Genomic DNA, 20,934 nt, shown 5'->3' with positions numbered 1-20,934 from the left:
CCTAAAAGTACAAGGATTTTTGCTTAAAATTAAGTCATATCTTTTAAAAAAATAATTTTCTATTTTGCACAAAACTAGTTTTTGTCCTAAAAGTGCTATGATTTATGCAAAAAATTAAGTTACATCTTTCTAAAAGTACAAAGTTAAACTTATCTTTTCATATAAACCAGTAACTAAAAAGTGGTACTTGGTTTACCAGAAAAAATATCCCATACAAATCCTCAACAAAGGAAGAAAAGGAGCACCTATCTCTGACTGATGAGTTTCATACATGTATCATGATGCCCCATAGGTCACAGCTGACGACCCAGCTCATTCATTGTGTCATAAGACTATGACAACTAGAATGTGAGGGAGGCTGGCTTTTAATTAAATAATTTTCTCTTAGAAGATTTCACCTGGTTTAGTGACTGCCATTGCTCCTGTCTTCAGAAAACCCTTTCCTTTACCTTTTTCGTCCAGGCATGATAACCATGAATGCGTAGATTATGAAACAGAAGAGTTTTCCAGCTGTGGTCTCAAGAACTGTATGCATAATAGATTGAGAAAATGAAAAACCACTTCTCAGTCAATCAGATTATGGACATCATCACTATTCAAGGCATTATCCCCTAAATGCAATTATACATCTCCCATAAATGCAAAAATACATCTTCCTTAGAAATCAGATCTGACAGGAATGAAAGACACAGAAAACATCTTGCTGTTGATAAAAAGCAATCTGCATCAGGGGTTCCCTACAATTCCAAAGTATCTGGCGTATGATAGTTTAAGTTAACCATTCCAATGGCAGAACTTAACCTTCACCACCAAGTCTTATGTATCTTAGGCATAAGGAGAACACCAGTAAATGACCTATTACATATATGTTAATTTAACTAGGAGTTAGTTACAACCGCATGCAGAACAACATACTATTAAACCAATGCTACAACTTCAGTGATGGTTAATGAAAATTTCTCTACTTTTAAGTACGTATTTAATTAATCAAAAGTAAAAGATGTTTTAAACAATATTTACAGGAAATAGTCTACATTTTACACAGTCCTAAAATTGGAATACTTACTGCTGTAAAATACAGCTAATGTTACTGCCCATACAAAAAGCCATATAAAAAACAGACAGATTACAACCAAATTCTGTATTCACAATTTTTCCAGTTAAAAATATCACCAGAGGACTTGAAAATTAAGTTCATTACAACCAAATAAGTTCCACATATTCTGTTATTTTTAGCATGCACATTTTAAACACTACTTTTGGTATGAATAGGAAATTGCCCCTCAGTCTCAGTGATAATAATTTCTGTAACATCTTGTCTTGGGATGTGCAAAGTAGACAACACCTGATTTTTTACTTCTTCTAAGACTATACTTGGTGGCTCTCCTTTGTGGACTTCCTTCATGTGTTTCCTTAGACCATCATTCAAGGGAAATAATTCACTACAAAATGAACACTCAAACAGATTTGATTTGTGCTTTTTTCTGTGACGAGCAATGGTTCCCAATTGCTGGAATTTTCTCCCACATATTTTACATTCAAATTTGTTTTTAAAGCTGTGATTTCTAGAATAATGATTTTTGAGACAATCTTTGGATAAATAGCCCAGACCACAAATATCACAGGCAAAGGGCTTGTTATGGCTATGTAATTTCTGGTGCCTTCTTAATTGTGCTGGAGTCTGCATAATCTTTCCACATATATGGCAAGGATAGTCATTTCTTAATGTGGAATCAGGAAAGTCATTCCTACCTTTGTTTATCCTGCACATAATATCACTGTCACTTTGTAAACTTTTAACTACTGATGACGATGGAATGTTTTGTTTCATGCTACCCATTGAAATTCCACTGCTCACAATGCGTCCAACCTTACAAGAATTTGTTTTACTTTCTTCCATTTCTTCAAATATACACTGTCGCTGTTCTCCATTTTCACCTTTCACTGAACATCTTACAGAGTCTGTTCCACCTTCAGCATCAACATTTTTTACAGGACCATCAACATTCTCAAGACAGTTATGCAAACTCTCCATTAACCCTTTCAATTCTTCATTTGCAACACCCCTACACTGTCTTTGAATAACAGGTCCAAAATTTACATTCTGAATAATTGTATATTGATGCTGACATGTCCTACCAGTCTTACCAGAGGAGCAAGAGCACAGACCTGCTTCCATGTCCACATCATAATACTGTCCATTAGATACATTTTTTACCTTAAAATACGGAACAATTTCTAATTCATCAGGTACCCTCCTATTTTTGTTGTACAATAATGACAGAATATCACCATGGTGTCCATCAACAATTCTGCATAATTTCTGCTTGTAAAACTGTTCCATGTCATCCACCAAAAACTGTAATAGCTCTACCATTGTGCAAGATTTATTTGTTGAAATAAATTGGTCATGTACACTTGCAAGGCAATCCTTAAGTTTGAAGCTACTGCTGGGAAAGTTCTCCGAGCTCGTCATAAAGCAAGCAGCCCATTCATGCTTTTTTACAAAAAGATCTTCTAAGTATTTGAAGAATTTTACTGCTGTTAACTCTTTTCCAATTAACCTGATCTTTTCCACATAATTTTCAAAATCAACTATACTTTCAGCACACATTGCTTTTTTCAGCATTTCAAAAATCTCTAGCCGACAATTATGCACACTGCTAACCTCAGTGTCCCATAAAATAGCCCAAGCTTTCTGGATGATAAAACAGGGTGACAAAAACACTTTAGATTTAGGGAAAGTTTCTTTCACAGCAGTCTGCTGTACATCATTATCTTCTATAAGAATAAAAATTGGACCAGCCTGACCTCGTCCACTAAAGCCTTGACTAGGAACCAACTCAACATATAAATCTAGAGCTCTCTTCAGATCAACATCAGTGTCTGATGTTGTAATTAATGCACCAAGAGGCAATCTGAATGACCCACTGTGAGTCATTAGCAAATATATTTTGCAATGGAGATAATCAACAGCAAATGATTCAATCAACATAATGTTAGCACTGCAACTCAGTTCTGTATGTACACTCCTCATCAGAGGTGACAGCAGAGCAACAACAACACTTCCACTTGAATCATTAAATGACTTTACTGCTGCACATTTACTACCACACTTTGCATTATACTCAGATATAAACTGATATACAGTCTGTATCTGTGAGTCTGATGTATTTCTCTCAATAACTGCCTTAGATAATAAGTCAAACTGTCTGTAACACCAATTTATATCAGGGCACAATCCCCGATCTTCCACAGCTGAAGCAAAATGATCTTCGTGCTCTAAATGTAAATCTCTTTTATGGATTTCAAGGGCAGCTGATGGTCTGTACCCAGCTCGGTACATTTTGGTAAATTTATCCACCACACCAGCATCTGGATCTCTGTATTTCAACGAGTTGTTCTTCAATACCGAGTGATTGTGATGGTGAGAGAGAATTACTTCAACAGGATATTTCTTCAGGTGAGTCTCATGTCTCCTCCTGGTGGTAGACAAAATAAGCTGTGGTCTCAAGGTAAATACAGGCTATCAATTAATTCTAGGTAAGAGCCAACTAGCCATGAGAAAATATTCTTGCACATACAACTATAATCCCTGAAATGTTTCATGATAAACCCATTAATCATAATTAGTCTTAATTTGCAAAGTCATAGAGTCCAATTCCCAAATATTTAACTTCTGAAGTCTTGAAGACTGAAAAAGATTATCTGGGAAACCAACAACTAAGTGACAGTATGCACATGTACACCTTTGATCCATTGATAGGAAGGAACTGTTGAGATCATTCTATCAAATCTCTGTTGTGACAATTCATCCTTGTGAATTTGCCCTCGCTTTGTTTTAAGTACAAGCTGAAAGAAATTCATTGTTATAGTTCAGCATTCTCACTTTGAATTTTATACACTTTCTTCATACTGCTTTTTCCTTGAAGCTTTAGGTTGTCTTCCATTTCAATAGTGTAAATTAACCCCCTAATATCAATACTGCACTACTATTTTTTGTGTTAACTACCAAATACGTTCAGAGGTTGCTAAGCCTAGAGGATATTTTATACTGCGATTTGTTATGTATTTAGTGTGAAATTATTTAATTTGTTTCGCTCTGTCTTCAAGTTTATATAAGTACCTATTGTGCATTGATCAATGCATTTTTTCATAAGCTACCAACTACACTTTTAGCTTCCTTCCTGTAACTAATATCTTTATCAATCTGTTTTCCTCTCAGTAACATATGGATATATGGCAAGATCTTTCAAGTACTACAGTAGTACCTCAGGATACGAAATTAATCCGTTCCGAGGCGGCCTTCGTAACCTGATTTTTTCATATCTTGAACCACATTTTACATATAAATTGCCTAATTCGTTCCAACCCCTACAAAAACACCATAGTAAATTATTTCCAGGCTTACAACACATGTTCTAAGGTTATGACGGAAGAAATATGACTCCAAAAAGGCAAAATACTGTACATACTTGAGTAATATTCAACTGCATGTAATGTTCAACCCCATTTTTACTGCATATATTAGGACTTTAGCATATGTCCCTTAGCAATAAGCCTAGCCTATGCTAGCAGTTGCTACTGTAGCCTAGTCTATGATTCTGACATCTAAACCTAGAAGCTAAAAGCTTAGAATATGCCAATAAAATGTATAAATAATCAGTATGTACTCATTTCAAATAATTATTAATTAATCATTAATTATAATACACAAACAAACAAAAAAAAAGCTTCCAACCTTTTGTTTATGTTCACCACTACAAGTAGCGAACCATCGCCAAGCAACCCCTTTTACCTAGCACACAGTATAGTAATCATAAATTTTCATTATCTCTCTTCAACTACTGAAACTACCAAACAGTATAATAGCCATTCATTTCTATTCTTTATATCTTTACCTAATGGAGATACCGAGTTACTGACAGCTATAATGAAACATATAATATTAAAACAGAAGAAGAATTCTAGAAAATATTTGTTGGCTTCGATGATAGCAGTCTGATTTATCTTATTTTTATGAAATCTAATTCACAATTTTTTAAATTAAATGTATTGCATGTAGTAGTCATTTCAAATAATTATTAAGTAACCATTAACTATAATAAACAAACAAACACAAAAAAAGCTTCCAACCTTTTGTTTACATTCACCACTACGAGTAGCGAACGATCGCCAAGCAACCACTTTTACCTAGCACACAGTACAGTAATCATAAATTTTCATTATCTTTCTTCAACCACTGAAACTACCAAACAGTATAATAGCCATTCATTTCTATTCTTTATTCTATCTTTACCTAATGTTTTTTTTATTAAATGTATTGCATGAATAAGTTTTTCAATTTACAGCATCCTTTCACCAATAGAATACATAGAGCACGATGGGGTAGATGCTGACCAATAGGAGAGCAGGATTTTACAGCAGTGACTAGCATCAGGAACCAATGGGAGAGCGGGAGGATGGTGGCGCGTCTACTCAGTTGGCTGCGCGCGAGTTTTAAAATTGTTCTCGGTGGTCCGGGCGAATCTCGGGACTTTACAGTACACCCTTTTGTAACCTGAATCATTTTCGTATGCAGAGGCAAAAAAAACTTCATATTTGCTTTCGTAACTTGAATTTTTCGTAAGTTGGGACTTTCGTATGTCAAGGTTCCACTGTACTCAAGTCCTGTCTTGACACAGCCCCTCACTTTTGGTGTGTCAACTGCCAAAGGTAGTGTTATGCTTACAGTTTCACCTGAGCAGCCTTTTTGGAGGACTGATGACTCACATCCAGCAGATTTATGGACATATGGGAACAACTGAGACAAATTCAAAACACTGGATGTTGAAATACATGAAGTGATTTCCAAGAATATAGTGAAGGAAGTTGTTAGATGGGTTGCCTAGCTTTCACACCTTCCTTTCCTTTGTACCAAAGGAAATCAGGGCTGCTGCCCAACATCAACTTCAATCCCCTGTGAACAAATTTCTGCAGTTGACCAACTTCAGAGTAGCAACAGCAGAGTTGAATGAGACAATGCATAAGGAAGGAGGATTATGATGTTGTTTTGACTCTTGTTCTTAACTTTTGTCTCTCTGGAAAGTGATCATCACACCCATCAGGATCTAACTGTAGCTGGAGATCATATTTCCCTATGTGTGGGTCAAAGATTGAATTGCAGTCACTTAGTAGTTGGTTTTCTAGCTATTCTTATTCTGTCTTTAAGATTTCAGAGGAGATGTCTAGAGGAATTCACAACTGAGAATTAAAGCTTATATTTTTACATGTAAATCTTCAAATTTCACATCAGACAAACAGTTGAAGATAACATTCTGACATTTAACTGTTTAAATATGTTGTGAATACAGGGTACAAAACAATGATACATATCTTTTTAATCTATGAGATATTTCCTGACAGGAATAAGTTTTAGTATTTTAAAATAAATTACATGAAACGAACAAAATTCCACAGTCACCTGGAAAAATGTGGAAATTAACAGAGACAAATTCTTCTTCAGCCTTTTAAAACAAAGAAGAAATATTTGAGCTGTGGATATGTAAATTTATGCACGAAGCACATAAACTACATAGTAGTAAAAAAATAAATAGTGACTCTCCCCTTGTAGAAAAATAAAAAAGATTATTGAAATTTCTGAGACCACCAATCATAAAATACCTTAAATTATTACTGCTTGACAACAATTGAATGTTAACATGAAATAAAAAAACTTCCTTCAAAATTACACATATAGTAGTACTTGTGTAACAAAACAAAAACAGTATAATGAAACCATCAAATGCATAGAGCAGATGGACTTGATTATCTGCAAGGCCACAAAAATTAATCCCTGGTGTTATAAGATTTCAAAGCAGGCATGCATCTCAACTAGAAAACAAATGTAACCATATGAGTTGAAATAGCAAGGTAAGGAACTTTACATGCATAAATACTCATCAGCTAGGGTTAATTACTATAAGAAAAGAAATACATATGTTCACCATTTTCCAGTTACCCTCCTTGAAGTTAGTGCAGAACAAGTCTGAATATCTAAACTGTTATTTACATCTCAATGAAATAAGAAAGGTATGTGATCAAATACATCTTACTACAAATTACAGTACATGTAGTACATATAAGATTTATACCTTACCAAAGCTGCTAATATAACACATTCAACTAATGCTTCAGAGACAAAGACTACTAACATGAAGTATAAAGGGTAAATTTTACAGCAGCAATGAAACTAAGAGATGAGAGGAAATAAAATCATGCCCAAAATTTCAAACCTGTAAAAATAAAGCATTCATTGGACATACATGGAGCACAGGTTTCCTCCAACTATAAGCAGAATATACGGTACTGGATGCACAATGGTATGAACTTACCTTCTGCTTATCCTTGGCTGACGTATCTTGATGATCATTTTTGCTGGACAATCAGTGTTCTTTTTATGAGGAGTTTTTACACGTTTGTGACTATTTGGTTTAGTGTTACGGTGGCATCTTAAGTCTACCTGAAAAAAAAGCCACAAATGTATGATTAATTAAAAAAAAATAAACTAAAAATCTAGCAATACTGAAAAAAACTTTGCTTTACACCGATATACAAATTAGAATCAGGATTTAAAATATACAGTTGGTCTGTATTTCATATGAGCATAAAAAATTAAATATACACTCTATATTTCTAAAAATACAAAACTTTTGTATCAATACAATAGTACTGTGAAACGTAGTTCTTATCGCTATCATTATCCAAAATTTCAATAGTTTATCATAAATAAAACTTTTCATTCTCTCTCCTAGAATTCTGTTAGGTAAGAAGAAAATACAAAGAATGAACATTCTTTGGTGCATGTGGCCTTGGTTAACAGTCTACATAATAAAATTCACTAAACAATACCTGAACCACAGGTTCTCATAGTTCGTTGAACACAGTTCTTGGGTTCATTCTATGAGTTTATTTATTGGTCAGGTATCCTTTCAGTTTTGAAGTGGTTATCAAATTAAAGTGAAATGATAAAACTAAAGATCCTCATTTTCATGATTCTTGATAACGCCAATTTCTAATCTTGGCTAATGACAAAGAACCCTAACTTATATCAACTTTTGGAGGTAACGATGCAAAAGCAGCATTTTCTTCGTATACAGGTCATTCATGCATCAAGTAGACATCTATTCCCCATGATTTTATTTCAAATCTCACAAGGACCAAGCAACTATTAAGAATATGCAATACTTCATCCCTATATCAGACCTGGGTCCCAAATGGTACCATTTCTCTTAAGAATACAGTACCTGAGTTACTGTGTCCAGGGCAAAGCAGAGAGTATTCCTTTCCCAGCAAATTTCCATCTTTGAACCTCAAAAACTGTGATGGTCTAGGCATCAGTTTGGAGGGGAGTCAAGTTACAGAATTAGTACAAGTGGATGTAGCCAGATGATGATAAAAAAAAAAAAAAAAAAAAAAAAACAAGGAGAAAGAATATGGATGAAGACCTAGAGTAGACAAGATAGTAATGTTAATGGTGATAATAACATAGTTGTAGTCATACCCCAAATGGTTTGACTTAATGAGAGCTTAGTGTTCTTCCTAAATGGAATGGGAAGAGAAACGAGTCAGGAATCAGAAATATTTGAAAAGGGCAGTCATTTGGTACAGATGTAATGATCACCTCTGTTGCAAACTAATGAAAAATACAAACGAATTTACCAAACTACATACATTTCATACATATGCATAGAGCTTAGGACCAACACTGATAGCACCGGATTAGTACTTAATTTATGCTACTATGTTAACGCCTTTATACATACAATATGATAAAAAATATCTTACCCTATAGACATACCACGTTGTCTCACCAGGATATGTTCGGTCTATCCTGTACGTGGTCAGGGAATGGCTAGAAAATGTGTTAATCCACTCTTTCACATGATCCTTTGTTGCCGCATCCTGTCCAATTCGGAAACTTGCAGTGAAACGTTTCTCTCCCTCAAAAGGTTCACATTCTTCGTAGCTTTCAAAATAGTAATCATAATGAGGAGGCAGAATTTCCTGTAATGAGAACAGGTTGTTAATAATTATATCTCCGAAATCATACAAATATTTTCTACATTAACTAGAAAACGTTTTGAAAATGTCTGCAGTTTGTAGCATGTGAGTCATTAGGATGAACAAACTAAGCCTGACAGGAATTCTGGTAGAACTTGAAAATGAAGACTGCAATGAACTTACTATTAAAGACTGAGACTGATGAATGTCCGGATGCTTCCCACAATTTTAAGTTTTTATTTGTCATACTTTATTAACTGCAATTACCAATGTTGCTCTTGATGTGTATGCTACTGTAATTTGTAATTATACTTTTAATAATCATTACACCAAGTCATAAATTTAAATTCACATTACACCATTTCAAATACATTAACTGTTAAATATGCATGTTAAACTATTGCAATGTTTTACAATAACAGTTTACATCAAATCCATGTATAAATATTATATTAAAAAAATCTAGAATAAATTTGCCAAATATTGAGACATTTATTACAGTACGTATTACAGAATGTTGTACAATAAACAAGAGTGTACGTATCTGCAAATATTTTCTCAGCATGGACCTTTCAAATTGAGGAGTCTTGACCGTACTTTTAAAACTTATCCATGGGTGTGCAATCTGTTTCTAGAAAGAAGCATTGCATGCATTTTATTATTTCCATAATTACCTAGTATGATTAGGAACATACTAATACAAATCAAAATGCTCTCATTCACAACAAGTGTCTTATCTGCCTTGAACAAGTCTAAATTCCAAGGAACTATTAAGTGTACACAGAGCAAGATTCTACTTCATATGAATCCTGCATCTATGTACGCATAATAGTTCTTTGGAAATCATTCCATTCCATTACACTAGGTGTACTATACATACATATACTATATATTAAAAATACTATAGACATTAGAGTAGGTACACATTTTTCTTTTCACAGATTAGCTTCAGACAAAAAAAAAAAAATCAATACTGACAGACAAGGGCAGTGAGGAAGACTAATTCACAACAGGATTTAGACTGCTAGATTTTTTTTTTTTTTCAAGCAAGTCAACCATGTTGAATTCATACAAGTGAACTGGTAGATTTCTCTTCATGTTGTATGGAAAACATACAACAGGATATCACATGAGAGATAAATAATGTAGAATACACCTACTTAGCCTATGCAGATACAAACAATATTTTTACCTTTAAGTTGGGAAAATCATCAAAATTATTCTTCTTCTCACTCTGTGATGGATAACTTGCTTTTGCAGACATACTTGGTACTTGGAAACTACTTGCATACTATTCTGCAAAACAGGAAACAAAATCATACAAAAGTATTTCATGTGTTTGGGATGAAATCAAATCAGCATGCTACATATATAATTTCAAGGCTGTTTATGAGACTTTTAAACCTGTAACTATATAAAACATACCTAAATAATATGTTACCAAATATTTTAGTTAATTCAAAGTCATTTTTATTTCACACCAAACTGGTGCAAATGTATAATTACCAAAAAAAGCAATACGATATAATACAGAAAATATAACTGATTTATCTATTTCATTGTTACTCTGAAAAGATCTTCAAAATGTGTTAAGTCTGATGAACTCTTATATTTTTGCAACTATGACAGTTACCACTAACCAAAAAATGCACTCTCAAATATTCTTGAGAATCAACCATTGATATGTTACCTTTCAAGGTTGCATCTCCTATCCTAGGTGGTGGTAGGAGAGTCAATTTTATGGAATTGTGGCTTTATTTAGCCATGGACTGGGCCTCCCATGTTTCCTCAGGGTCTCATAAATGGTGCAACATAAGTCATGTTTATGAACTTGCAAAGAATTAAAGAAATAACACAGCAATTTTTTATTTGGTATGTGTGGACTTGGTTAAGTCTCACAAGTATCAAAAGATTGTCATCTTAATGTGTGAAAGTATGTAAAATATGAATACTTGGTAGGTTATGTAATTTCAAATGTGAAATACCAGTGTCAAGGTAGGCCTGCAGGAGGGCTGAGGGTAAACTGAAGATTACTACTGTAACCTGGTTTCTGCCAATTGCTAACCAGAATAATAACTGCCTTTATGTTTATCTTTATAATAATAATATCTAGTACGTACTTAGTTTATGCTTTCAAGTTCATCCCCATGAAGATGGTACTAAACAGAGGGGCCTGTTTTCCACAAACTGGCTGAAGCCAGAGGGGATGGCAACAAAGAGTAAAAAGATAACCAGTTATGTAACAAACAATGCTTCTATATTACTCATTGCACTACTGGCCTAGGGCAGGCAACAGCCAGCTCACAGTTCCCTATGCAAGATTGTATTAGTGACGGTTAGGTTAGGCCAGGGGGTGGTAGAATGACGGGAATAGGTTCCCAAGACGTAAAGAAACCTAACCTTTCCTAGAATGCCAGTGCCAGACATAACCAGTCTTTACCTTACTAACCTCAAAGAAGGTGCTGTGCCCTGACCTGGCCGGGACCTCCCCAAGTAGTAACACTAATGCATCAGAAACGACAGACTTGGCTTCCTTTCGGAGGTACCTAGCCTAGTAGAAGTCCTGTAATCCTGGAGAAGAATGGCTGTATCCTTGCCTAGGCCCTAACCTATATCACTTTGCCAGTTTTGTTTTTCACAACCAAAAACTCTAGCTTCCCAATAGGAACATATGTCCAAAATCGGACCAAAATTATCTTTGCCTTACCTAGCTACCCTCAGGCTTTGAAGCGTTTTAGGCTAGGCATACAACCTAGCTACCTAGTTAGGCTACCTTACCTTATAGCTAATGACTATACTAGTTACAACCTAGTACTAGTAGCTACCTAGTACTAGGTAGGCTACCTAGCTAGGCTAGCTACCTACCTAACTAGGTAGTAGGTAGTACCTTAAGTTCTGGCTATGGTTTATAAAATGGCCTTCTAGGCAAGATTACTTTGATTTTGTAATCCACTGATAGTCAAAGCAGCCTGCAAGCAAAACTGAAAAACTTTTCCTTCTAGTCCTATGGTCTGACAATGGAGGGGAAACATGTCACCTTACAGTACGCCAGACGATCTTGAATTAGCTACGCCAGACGATCTTGAATTCCATTTACCTAATCTCACTCCAAATTTGTCATGTAAAAACTTACGCTGTTCCAGAACCGGTTAAGTCACACCCATCCACTAGCAGATTAAACAGTATAATTCTCTCTTTAAATACAGTTGTTGAAAGATGGGATTAGCTGTAACACTTAACACAAGAATATCATTTATCAATGAAACTTAAGAGAAAAACGTACTCTAGCAGTAGTAGTAGTATTAGTGGGTAAAAACTTTGAAACGGCTCTTCAAGTAATTCTGAGCGGAGCTTATGCCTATGTAACGGCTCCAAGAGAAATGTCGTTACAATGACAACGATTACTGTTTAAAACCAACGCATAGAAAATTCAAGGTCTCGTGCATCATTTCCACTTTTGACTATATATATATATATATATATATATATATATATATATATATATATATATATATATATATATATATATATATGTGTGTGTGTGTGTGTGTATGTGTTTTTATATATATATATATATATATATATATATATATATATATATGCTTAAAAAATCACAGTAGATGCACTTGACTTCATAAATAAGCGAATCCCACAGGAAAATGATAGTCAGAAATCCAAGCGCTTTCGTCTTTACTTAGACATTGTCAAGGAGCTAATGAAGTACAATTGGAGAGAAAGGTCTCAGGTACAAAACAAGATCAAGAATACCAGATGGTTAATTGTCAAAAGGGTAAAAATTAAAATAGATAATCCAGGATTATCGGATATCACACGGTCACAAACCTAAACAGATTTGACCCTAACCGAAATTACAAAGTACCTTTATAGTCCAAAACATGTAAAAACTGAATATATTAATTTTGTTGCTTATATTTATCTACAACATTTTTCATAATGAAAGCATCAAGTTTAAATAAACCAAGACTTAAATTTTGAACATTTCTATTATTTGACTTGATGAAACAAGATTCAATGATATTCCTTTTAACTGTGTCATTACATGGGATTAAGGCTCTTGCTTGACTCCAGTTAATAGGATGGTCTAAATCTCTCATATGTACGAATAATGCATTCGATATTTGCCCAGTTCTCACAGAATATTGATGTTTTTTGAGACATTGTGAAAGAGATTTACCAGTCTGTCCGTAATAGACTTTATCACACTTTTTGCAAGTAATTTCATATATGCAGCCTGGAAGATCTTTAGGAGAATTTTTGATTACTAAACTCTTGACATTAATATTACTGAAAACAACATTTATGTTAATAAGCTTTAAAAGTCTAGGAATATCTAAAAACCTTTCATCATAAGGTAATTTTAGAATGTTATGCTTACTAAATTCAAGTTTGTCATTAGTTGAATAAAATGTTTTTCTAGCTCTTTTCCATGCCACATCTACAAAAGTCCTTGGGTATTTAAGTTTCAATGTAATATCATAAATAGTTTTAATTTCAGCGTCAATAAACTGCGGGCTACAGACACGTAAAGCCCTTACGAACATCGCAGAAAAAACCGAGAATTTAACATTTGGATGGTGATTGTAGTTGTAATGAACAAAAGAAGCAATGTTAGTTGATTTTCGAAAGACTGAAAAGGTGAAATTTCTATCATTTCTAGGGACAGTTACCTCAAGAAAATTCAAATTACAATTTCTTTCTTCCTCTACAGTAAATTTTATAGAAGGGACTAAATTATTGAGATTATTAAAGAATTCCTGGAGATTTTCGTGAACTGGCCAAATACAGAAGATATCATCCACATATCTAAACCAAATAACTTTTTGGGGCAAAATTCTTGGTAAGAGTTTTGTCTCAAAAAATTCCATGTAAATATTGCTAAGGACAGGAGATAATGGATTATCCATAGCCATGCCAAACTTTTGTACAAAAAATTCCCCATTAAAACAAAATTTACTATCTTTGATACATAACCTTACGAGACTAATGAGGTTTGCTACACTTAAGGGAATGTCATGACGTTCTAATTCCTCCTCCAAATATTCAAGTAAGTCATCTACAGGCACTTTTGTAAATAAAGTGACAAAATCAAAACTAACCATATTAAAATCAAAATTCAAATTTAAACTATTCAATTTGTTTATACAATCAACATTGTTTTTAACATTCGTGTTAGAAATGTTTCCTACAAAAGGAGTATAATTTATCTAAATGGCTTGTAAAAATTCTTACTCCTTTGGTATGAAACATTTCTAACATGAATGTTAAAAACAATGTTGATTTTATAAACAAATTGAATAGTTTAAATTTGAATTTTGATTGTGATATGGTTAGTTTTGATGTTGTCTCTTTATTTACAAAAGTGCCTGTAGATGACTTACTTGAATATTTGGAGGAGGGATTAGAACGTCATGACATTCCCTTAAGTGTAGCAAACCTCATTAGTCTCGTAAGGTTATGTATCAAAGATAGTAAATTTTGTTTTAATGGGGAATTTTTTGTACAAAAGTTTGGCATGGCTATGGGTAATCCCTTATCTCCTGTCCTTAGCAATATTTACATGGAATTTTTTGAGACAAAACTCTTACCAAGAATTTTGCCCCAAAAAGTTATTTGGTTTAGATATGTGGATGATATCTTCTGTATTTGGCCAGTTCACGAAAATCTCCAGGAATTCCTTAATAATCTCAATAATTTAGTCCCTTCTATAAAATTTACTGTAGAGGAAGAAAGAAATTGTAATTTGAATTTTCTTGAGGTAACTGTCCCTAGAAATGATAGAAATTTCACCTTTTCAGTCTTTCGAAAATCAACTAACATTGCTTCTTTTGTTCATTACAACTACAATCACCATCCAAATGTTAAATTCTCGGTTTTTTCTGCGATGTTCGTAAGGGCTTTACGTGTCTGTAGCCCGCAGTTTATTGACGCTGAAATTAAAACTATTTATGATATTACATTGAAACTTAAATACCCAAGGACTTTTGTAGATGTGGCATGGAAAAGAGCTAGAAAAACATTTTATTCAACTAATGACAAACTTGAATTTAGTAAGCATAACATTCTAAAATTACCCTATGATGAAAGGTTTTTAGATATTCCTAGAATTTTAAAGCTTTTTAACATAAATGTTGTTTTCAGTAATATTAATGTCAAGAGTTTAGTAATCAAAAATTCTCCTAAAGATCTTCCAGGCTGCATATATGAAATTACTTGCAAAAAGTGTGATAAAGTCTATTACGGACAGACCGGTAAATCTCTTTCACAACGTCTCAAACAGCATCAATATTCTGTGAGAACTGGGCAAATATCGAATGCATTATTCGTACATATGAGAGATTTAGACCATCCTATTAACTGGAGTCAAGCAAGAGCCTTAATCCCACGTAATGACACAGTTAAAAGGAATATAATTGAATCTTGTTTCACCAAGTCAAATAATAGAAATGTTCAAAATTTAAGTCTTGGTTTATTTAAACTTTATGCTTTCACTATGAAAAAAGTTGTAGATAAATATAAGCAACAAAATTAATATATTCAGTTTTTACATGTTTTGGACTGTAAAGGTACTTTGTAATTTCGGTTAGGGTCAAATCTGTTTAGGTTTGTGACCGTGTGATATCCGATAATCCTGGATTATCTCTTTTAATTTTTGCCCTTTTGTCAATTAACCATCTGATATTCTTGATCTTGTTTTGTACCTGAGACCTTTCTCTCCAATTGTACTTCATTAGCTCCTTGACAATGTCTGAGTAAAGACGAAAGCGCTTGGATTTCTGACTATCATTTTCCTGTGGGATTCCCTTTTATATATATATATATATATATATATATATATATATATATATATATATATATATATATATGACTGGTAAAAATGTTCTGTAACAACAGAATTCCATCTAATAAAAGGAGCCCATAAAAACACCAAAATGTAGAGAGAAAAGTACTATATTTCAGAGACTGCTGTCTCTCTCTTCAGGTATATATACTGAAGAGAGAGACAGCAGTCTCTGAAATATAGTACTTTTCTCTCTACATTTTGGTGTTTTTATGGGCTCCTTTTATTAGATATATATATATATATATATATATATATATATATATATATATATATATATATATATATATATATTGTTGTATGTATCAAGAGAATATGCTTTGTTTTACAGGTTTTTGCTTTTATTTTCGTTCATTGCACATAGTTGTTTCATAGCAAACACTGGTCCACACACCCTCTTCCTTGTTCACAATCTTATCATAGGCCTTTATTCGTCTACTAAATAATGTTTGAACCAACAGTGCTTACAGTCCGCGTTAATATCTTTATCCTTACACAAAGGAACAATTATTCCTCCTACCTCCTTCCTCTGAAACCTTCCCAACAACCAGACACATTGCGCAAACGTGTCCTCTACTCAGTTACATGGAAGATCTATAGTACTATTCCGCGGCGGCCTAGACTATGGCAGTTGCGGTTTCCTATGCAGTTTTACCCCCTGAACAAGAATTTTAAGTAATATTTACTCGGACCACTGTAATTAATCCCCAGGGGCCAGTACTAAACACGGCGAAATACATTGGACGCCTCAATCCCTAGTGGATGTCGTATCCGCGGTTACGTTCCTTGCAGTCCGCGCGGAACTATTCTTTAGAATTACCAGTTACATTTTTATCACCTTCACGTAGCAACTCACCTGGTAGTACCAACTCGTATTTTTTTTATACCTCTCAACTGTCCTTCTTACTTCTTACATCCTGAACAGTAAGTGCCTCTTATAATATGAGATCCTTGTGTTCGTTAACATTCAGCGCGTACTTCATTTTTTTTAAAGTCCCTGTTCACCTTCTCCCCTCTTTTATCATTTGTCCTTTTTCTCTCTTAGTTTCCACTTGATTACCTTATTTATTTATCTATCTTTGCATGTATATATATATATACATATATATATTATATATATATATATATATATATATATAATATATATATATGACAATGAGGAAGCCACATAAATGAACACATTTTCGTAAATGAAAAAAAAAACTACAAACACGGGAATATATCACAAGCAAAAGTTAATAAAACACAAGTTACGTTTACAGTTTATTTCGATTTTGTACAAAAAAAAACTGTTACAATATTATGGATTAACAAATAGAGTGGATTAGCAACAGTGCATCCAACTACATCACTTGGATAAGCTGATTATTGAACTGAAATAATTTAGATAAATATTAGGTCTGGCCTATTTTATTTAGAGAAAATCTTGTCAGGAATACCTACATGCATAGCATCTACGATCATTTGAAAAGTGATTTCTGTTTCTCACACTCTCTGTTATATACAGAAGTATTATCAATCATAACCAGTCCAGTTTACAGTTAGGTCTAACGACCATACAGATATACAAATATTTTTTTTGCACTGAATTTATTTACATTTAATAGCTTGATTTAGTCGAGGGCTGTTCATGGTGCACAGTACAGATATCTGCACCTATTAATTTTCATATAAAAATATCTGAGCTGTTTCACGCTTGACAACTGATTGGAAATAAAATCAGTCATCTGTCACCACTACAAATCTAATCTAACACAACCAATACAATTTTCATTTGTACCAATAAACATCATACATTTTCTAATATTTGGAATTATACGTATCAACTAAACGGGGAATTCAGGCCTTTGCGTAAAAGACTAAGGCTGACGAAGGAAGCATTTCTAAAAAATAAAGTTCTTCTTTGTCAAAGCATATATATATATAATGTCTGTAAGTGGGGGTAACATCTGCTACAGTAGAGTACATTGTAAAAGTGCACTTATAAATCTAGAGCCATTCACAAACCTGACATAGCCCAAAAGGAACTGGATGGCGAGTCGACTTCGTGATCTTCCCCGAAAGAAAAAGGTCTTCTTTATCGAAGGAGTGAGAGAGATAGAGAGATCAAGGCGACGGAATGTAGGAGGGGAAAAAATCAATATGGCTGTAATACCTAAGGAAGGAGAGAAAGGGAGACCGTTGGACTTCGAGAAAAAAAAGAAAAAAAAAAGAATTCAGTGTATTGGCAGAAGAGGGAAGGACACGTGTGGAAATGAGTCATTAGAGGATTGATGATTTCAGTGTATGATCTCAGAGTAATCGTGAAATGATCTTAAGAGAGAGATAAAAAAAAGGACATTCCCGATAACCTCAACATACAGAAGGCGAAACAGTGCCTACAAGATAGATAGATAGATAGAAATTTTTACTATTATTGTCATTATTACTCAGAACATGAAACCTATTCATAAGGTACAAGCTCACAGGGGTCATTGCCTTGAAATTTAAGTTTCCAAGGGTTATGTTGATCATTTGAAAGAAGCATCAAAAAGTGAAACGAAATATAGGAAGAGAGAGAGAGAGAGAGAGAGAGAGAGAGAGAGAGAGAGAGAGAGAGAGAGAGAGAGAGAGTAGCCACCCTGCGACAAAAGGGACGAAAATCTATGGTGCATAAGATAAGGCAGAATGGTTGTTCAGACCAATTCTATTCGATTTCACGAAAAGGTGAGTGAAACGAGCTATCTATTTCCAAATGAAAAATTATTCGTATAGGGTCAAGTGATGCCCCTCAGTTTAGATAATGGGAAAGGAAAGAGCAAGACAAAACCTCAAAAGAGGTGAGAGCCTTATTTTCTGAGAGAAAGGGAAGATAGTATAAAAATTCAATATTTCAGAGTAGGGGGAGGGTAGGAAACAGTATCTGAGTATATGGCCACGAGGAAAGAACTGGTTGCAAGATTTTTTTTTCTTTTTTTGTACACTTGAAGGAAACTCACTTAAGATTGATTGGTCCCACAATAGAAAAAAAGCAAGATTTAATGATATCGTCTCTAGAAACCTTTTAGAATCTGTACTGGTGCAGTTAAAAAATGAAAATAACATCAATCTCTGAAAATATTTAAAAAGAGCTGAACAAAGACAACACTAATTCTTGTTAAAAGTCTTCTAATTTTCTTATCCTTGTCTAGTACCTAACTGTAGTCTAACCGTAGACAGCAACAGTTCTATATGAGCTTAATAACTCTTACTTTTGTTATCGTTTTCTTAAATTTGTCGTCTTTGTCATTTTCTCTTTTCAATGTAAGTACAAGTGGCAAGCTCTAAAGAGTAGCGTTCTTTAGGCCCATTCTTAAGAACGCTTTAGCGTAAGTAGAAAGATCTTACGCTAAATTGTTTCCTTTGCCTCGTAGCCATGTAATCAGATCATATTCTATATACATATATATGTATATCTTTCATTGCTATGAAACAATATCTCCGTCACATTTCCTTACATAACCTAATGGCTCTAGTGTTTGTGATTATCATTATCATTCAGATGATGAACCCTATTCGTATGGAACAAGCCCTTACCGGGGTCACTGACATGAGATTCAAGCTTCCAAAGAATATGGGTATTGCAATCGACATATATATCACTCATAATTTGTTCAAGTGATCATTTTATGGCTCTATTTCTCGTTACTATGTTTGCACGGTCCATTTATCGAATCCATAAGCTCAAACTGTCGCATCAAATAACAAAATACAATCTACATCCTTTGGTTACTAAGATTCTTCTTAAAGTTAGAACTTACATCAACTCACATTAACGTAATACGATGCGGTGTATGTATGTATGTATGTATGTATGTATGTATGTATGTATGTATGTATGTATGTATGTATGTATGTATGTATGTATGTATGTATGTACAATAAACTATTGAAGTATATGGGGAAAATACAATTACTTTATGGGGATTACTGGCAACTATGTTTTGAAAGCACAAGGCATAGTTATGGTTGATATAAATATGATGAAGCAGGCGTATTTGGCACTGTGTGAAAAAAATGTACATCACAAATAAAACTGGGAACCAGATACGTACACAAACGGACAGGGCTCGGTCTATTAGTTCTGAATCACGAACGAAAAGTTAACATGGAGCTTAGCTTTAAAAGCCAATTCATAACGTGACCAATAATATAAAAAAATTGCGATTCAATTTCAGTCTTCAGTGAACTCTCCACTCAAATTTTGTATAAAGAAAGCGAAAGCAATAGTTTAAACATCTCCTTCGTAAGAATTTTGGCAAAAAACTACTGCTCTTTTGTAGAATCATGGGTGTCGATAAAAATGCCTACAAAACTAGGTCTATTAAAAGCATGACCAGAAAAGCAATTCCTGGAGACCTAGTAGGTTTCTTCTCTCAGAGCGATGGACGCGGGCTTTCATTCCACCCAAAAATATTACCGAAACGAAAGAAGTAATTCTGTACTGAAAGAGCGATAATGCATTCAATTTCAGAGGCAGAGAATTCGAAGAATTTACACATTCTTGTACCACACTCTCTCTCTCCCTGGGATCCACCAGTTGCACGCGCTGTTCCCATTTTTACCAATCAAAGTACTTGTGGTCGCAGTCCTTGGAGGAACCGCACCACTGGGTCTCCTGCAGGGACGGGCAAGGGCGCCCTCCTCGTCTGGAGTGTCTGACGACAGTGCGGGTGCGAATCTGGAATGGCAGAAGGTTTTCATTATCTCTATAATACAGTATCACTTCATTATTAATAAATAAACCTAGTTAGGTCTCTCATATTCTTAGAAACTCTTCACTTCTCGAAATCTTCAAACTATTGGGTATACATAGTAAATGGAACACAGAACTAAGGCCAAAGGCCTAACGCTGGGACCTATGGGATCACTCAGCGCTGAAAGGGAAATTGACAGTAAAAGGTTTGAAAGGTGTAACAGGAGGAAAAGCTCAAAGCAGTTGCACTATGAATCAATGGTTAGTCGAGGGTGGATGGCAAGATGGAAGAATGAGACTACGAACGGAGGTGGTACAG

At 34.2% G+C, this 20,934-nt stretch overlaps 2 protein-coding genes across 5 annotated transcripts in view; both read right to left on the bottom strand.

The window, feature by feature from the left end:
• Positions 1-956: 956 nt before the first annotated feature.
• LOC135213051 (uncharacterized) lies at positions 957-12,330 on the bottom strand. 4 transcript variants are annotated; one of them, XM_064246885.1, is made up of 6 exons: positions 10,235-10,338; positions 9,226-9,335; positions 8,827-9,045; positions 8,286-8,368; positions 7,374-7,501; positions 957-3,482 (listed from the first exon to the last, which is right to left on the bottom strand). In XM_064246885.1, the coding sequence occupies exons 4-6, from the start codon at positions 8,340-8,342 to the stop codon at positions 1,247-1,249; spliced, it is 2,421 nt and encodes an 806-aa protein (XP_064102955.1). In that variant the 5' UTR covers positions 8,343-8,368; positions 8,827-9,045; positions 9,226-9,335; positions 10,235-10,338; the 3' UTR covers positions 957-1,246. The 4 variants fall into 4 exon arrangements, with proteins under 4 accessions (XP_064102955.1, XP_064102952.1, XP_064102953.1 ...); XM_064246882.1 differs by lacking the exons at positions 8,286-8,368; positions 9,226-9,335 and adding an exon at positions 12,176-12,330; XM_064246883.1 differs by lacking the exons at positions 8,286-8,368; positions 9,226-9,335 and adding an exon at positions 12,176-12,330 and having other exon boundaries at positions 10,235-10,333.
• A 4,821-nt stretch (positions 12,331-17,151) lies between these two features.
• Positions 17,152-20,934, bottom strand: part of LOC135213048 (spondin-2-like) — a 55,861-nt gene continuing 52,078 nt past the window's right edge. Inside the window, exon 7 of the mRNA XM_064246878.1 lies at positions 17,152-20,600. Within this exon, the coding sequence (XP_064102948.1) occupies positions 20,481-20,600 (120 nt within the window). The 3' untranslated portion in view covers positions 17,152-20,480. The remainder of the gene's footprint in view (positions 20,601-20,934) is intronic.

The sequence above is a fragment of the Macrobrachium nipponense genome, chromosome 42 (assembly GCF_015104395.2).
Source record: "Macrobrachium nipponense isolate FS-2020 chromosome 42, ASM1510439v2, whole genome shotgun sequence".
Classification (NCBI taxonomy): Eukaryota; Metazoa; Arthropoda; class Malacostraca; order Decapoda; family Palaemonidae; genus Macrobrachium; species Macrobrachium nipponense.
The sequence above is the reverse complement of the archived record's forward strand: the minus strand, read 5'-3'. Positions and strand labels throughout refer to the sequence as shown.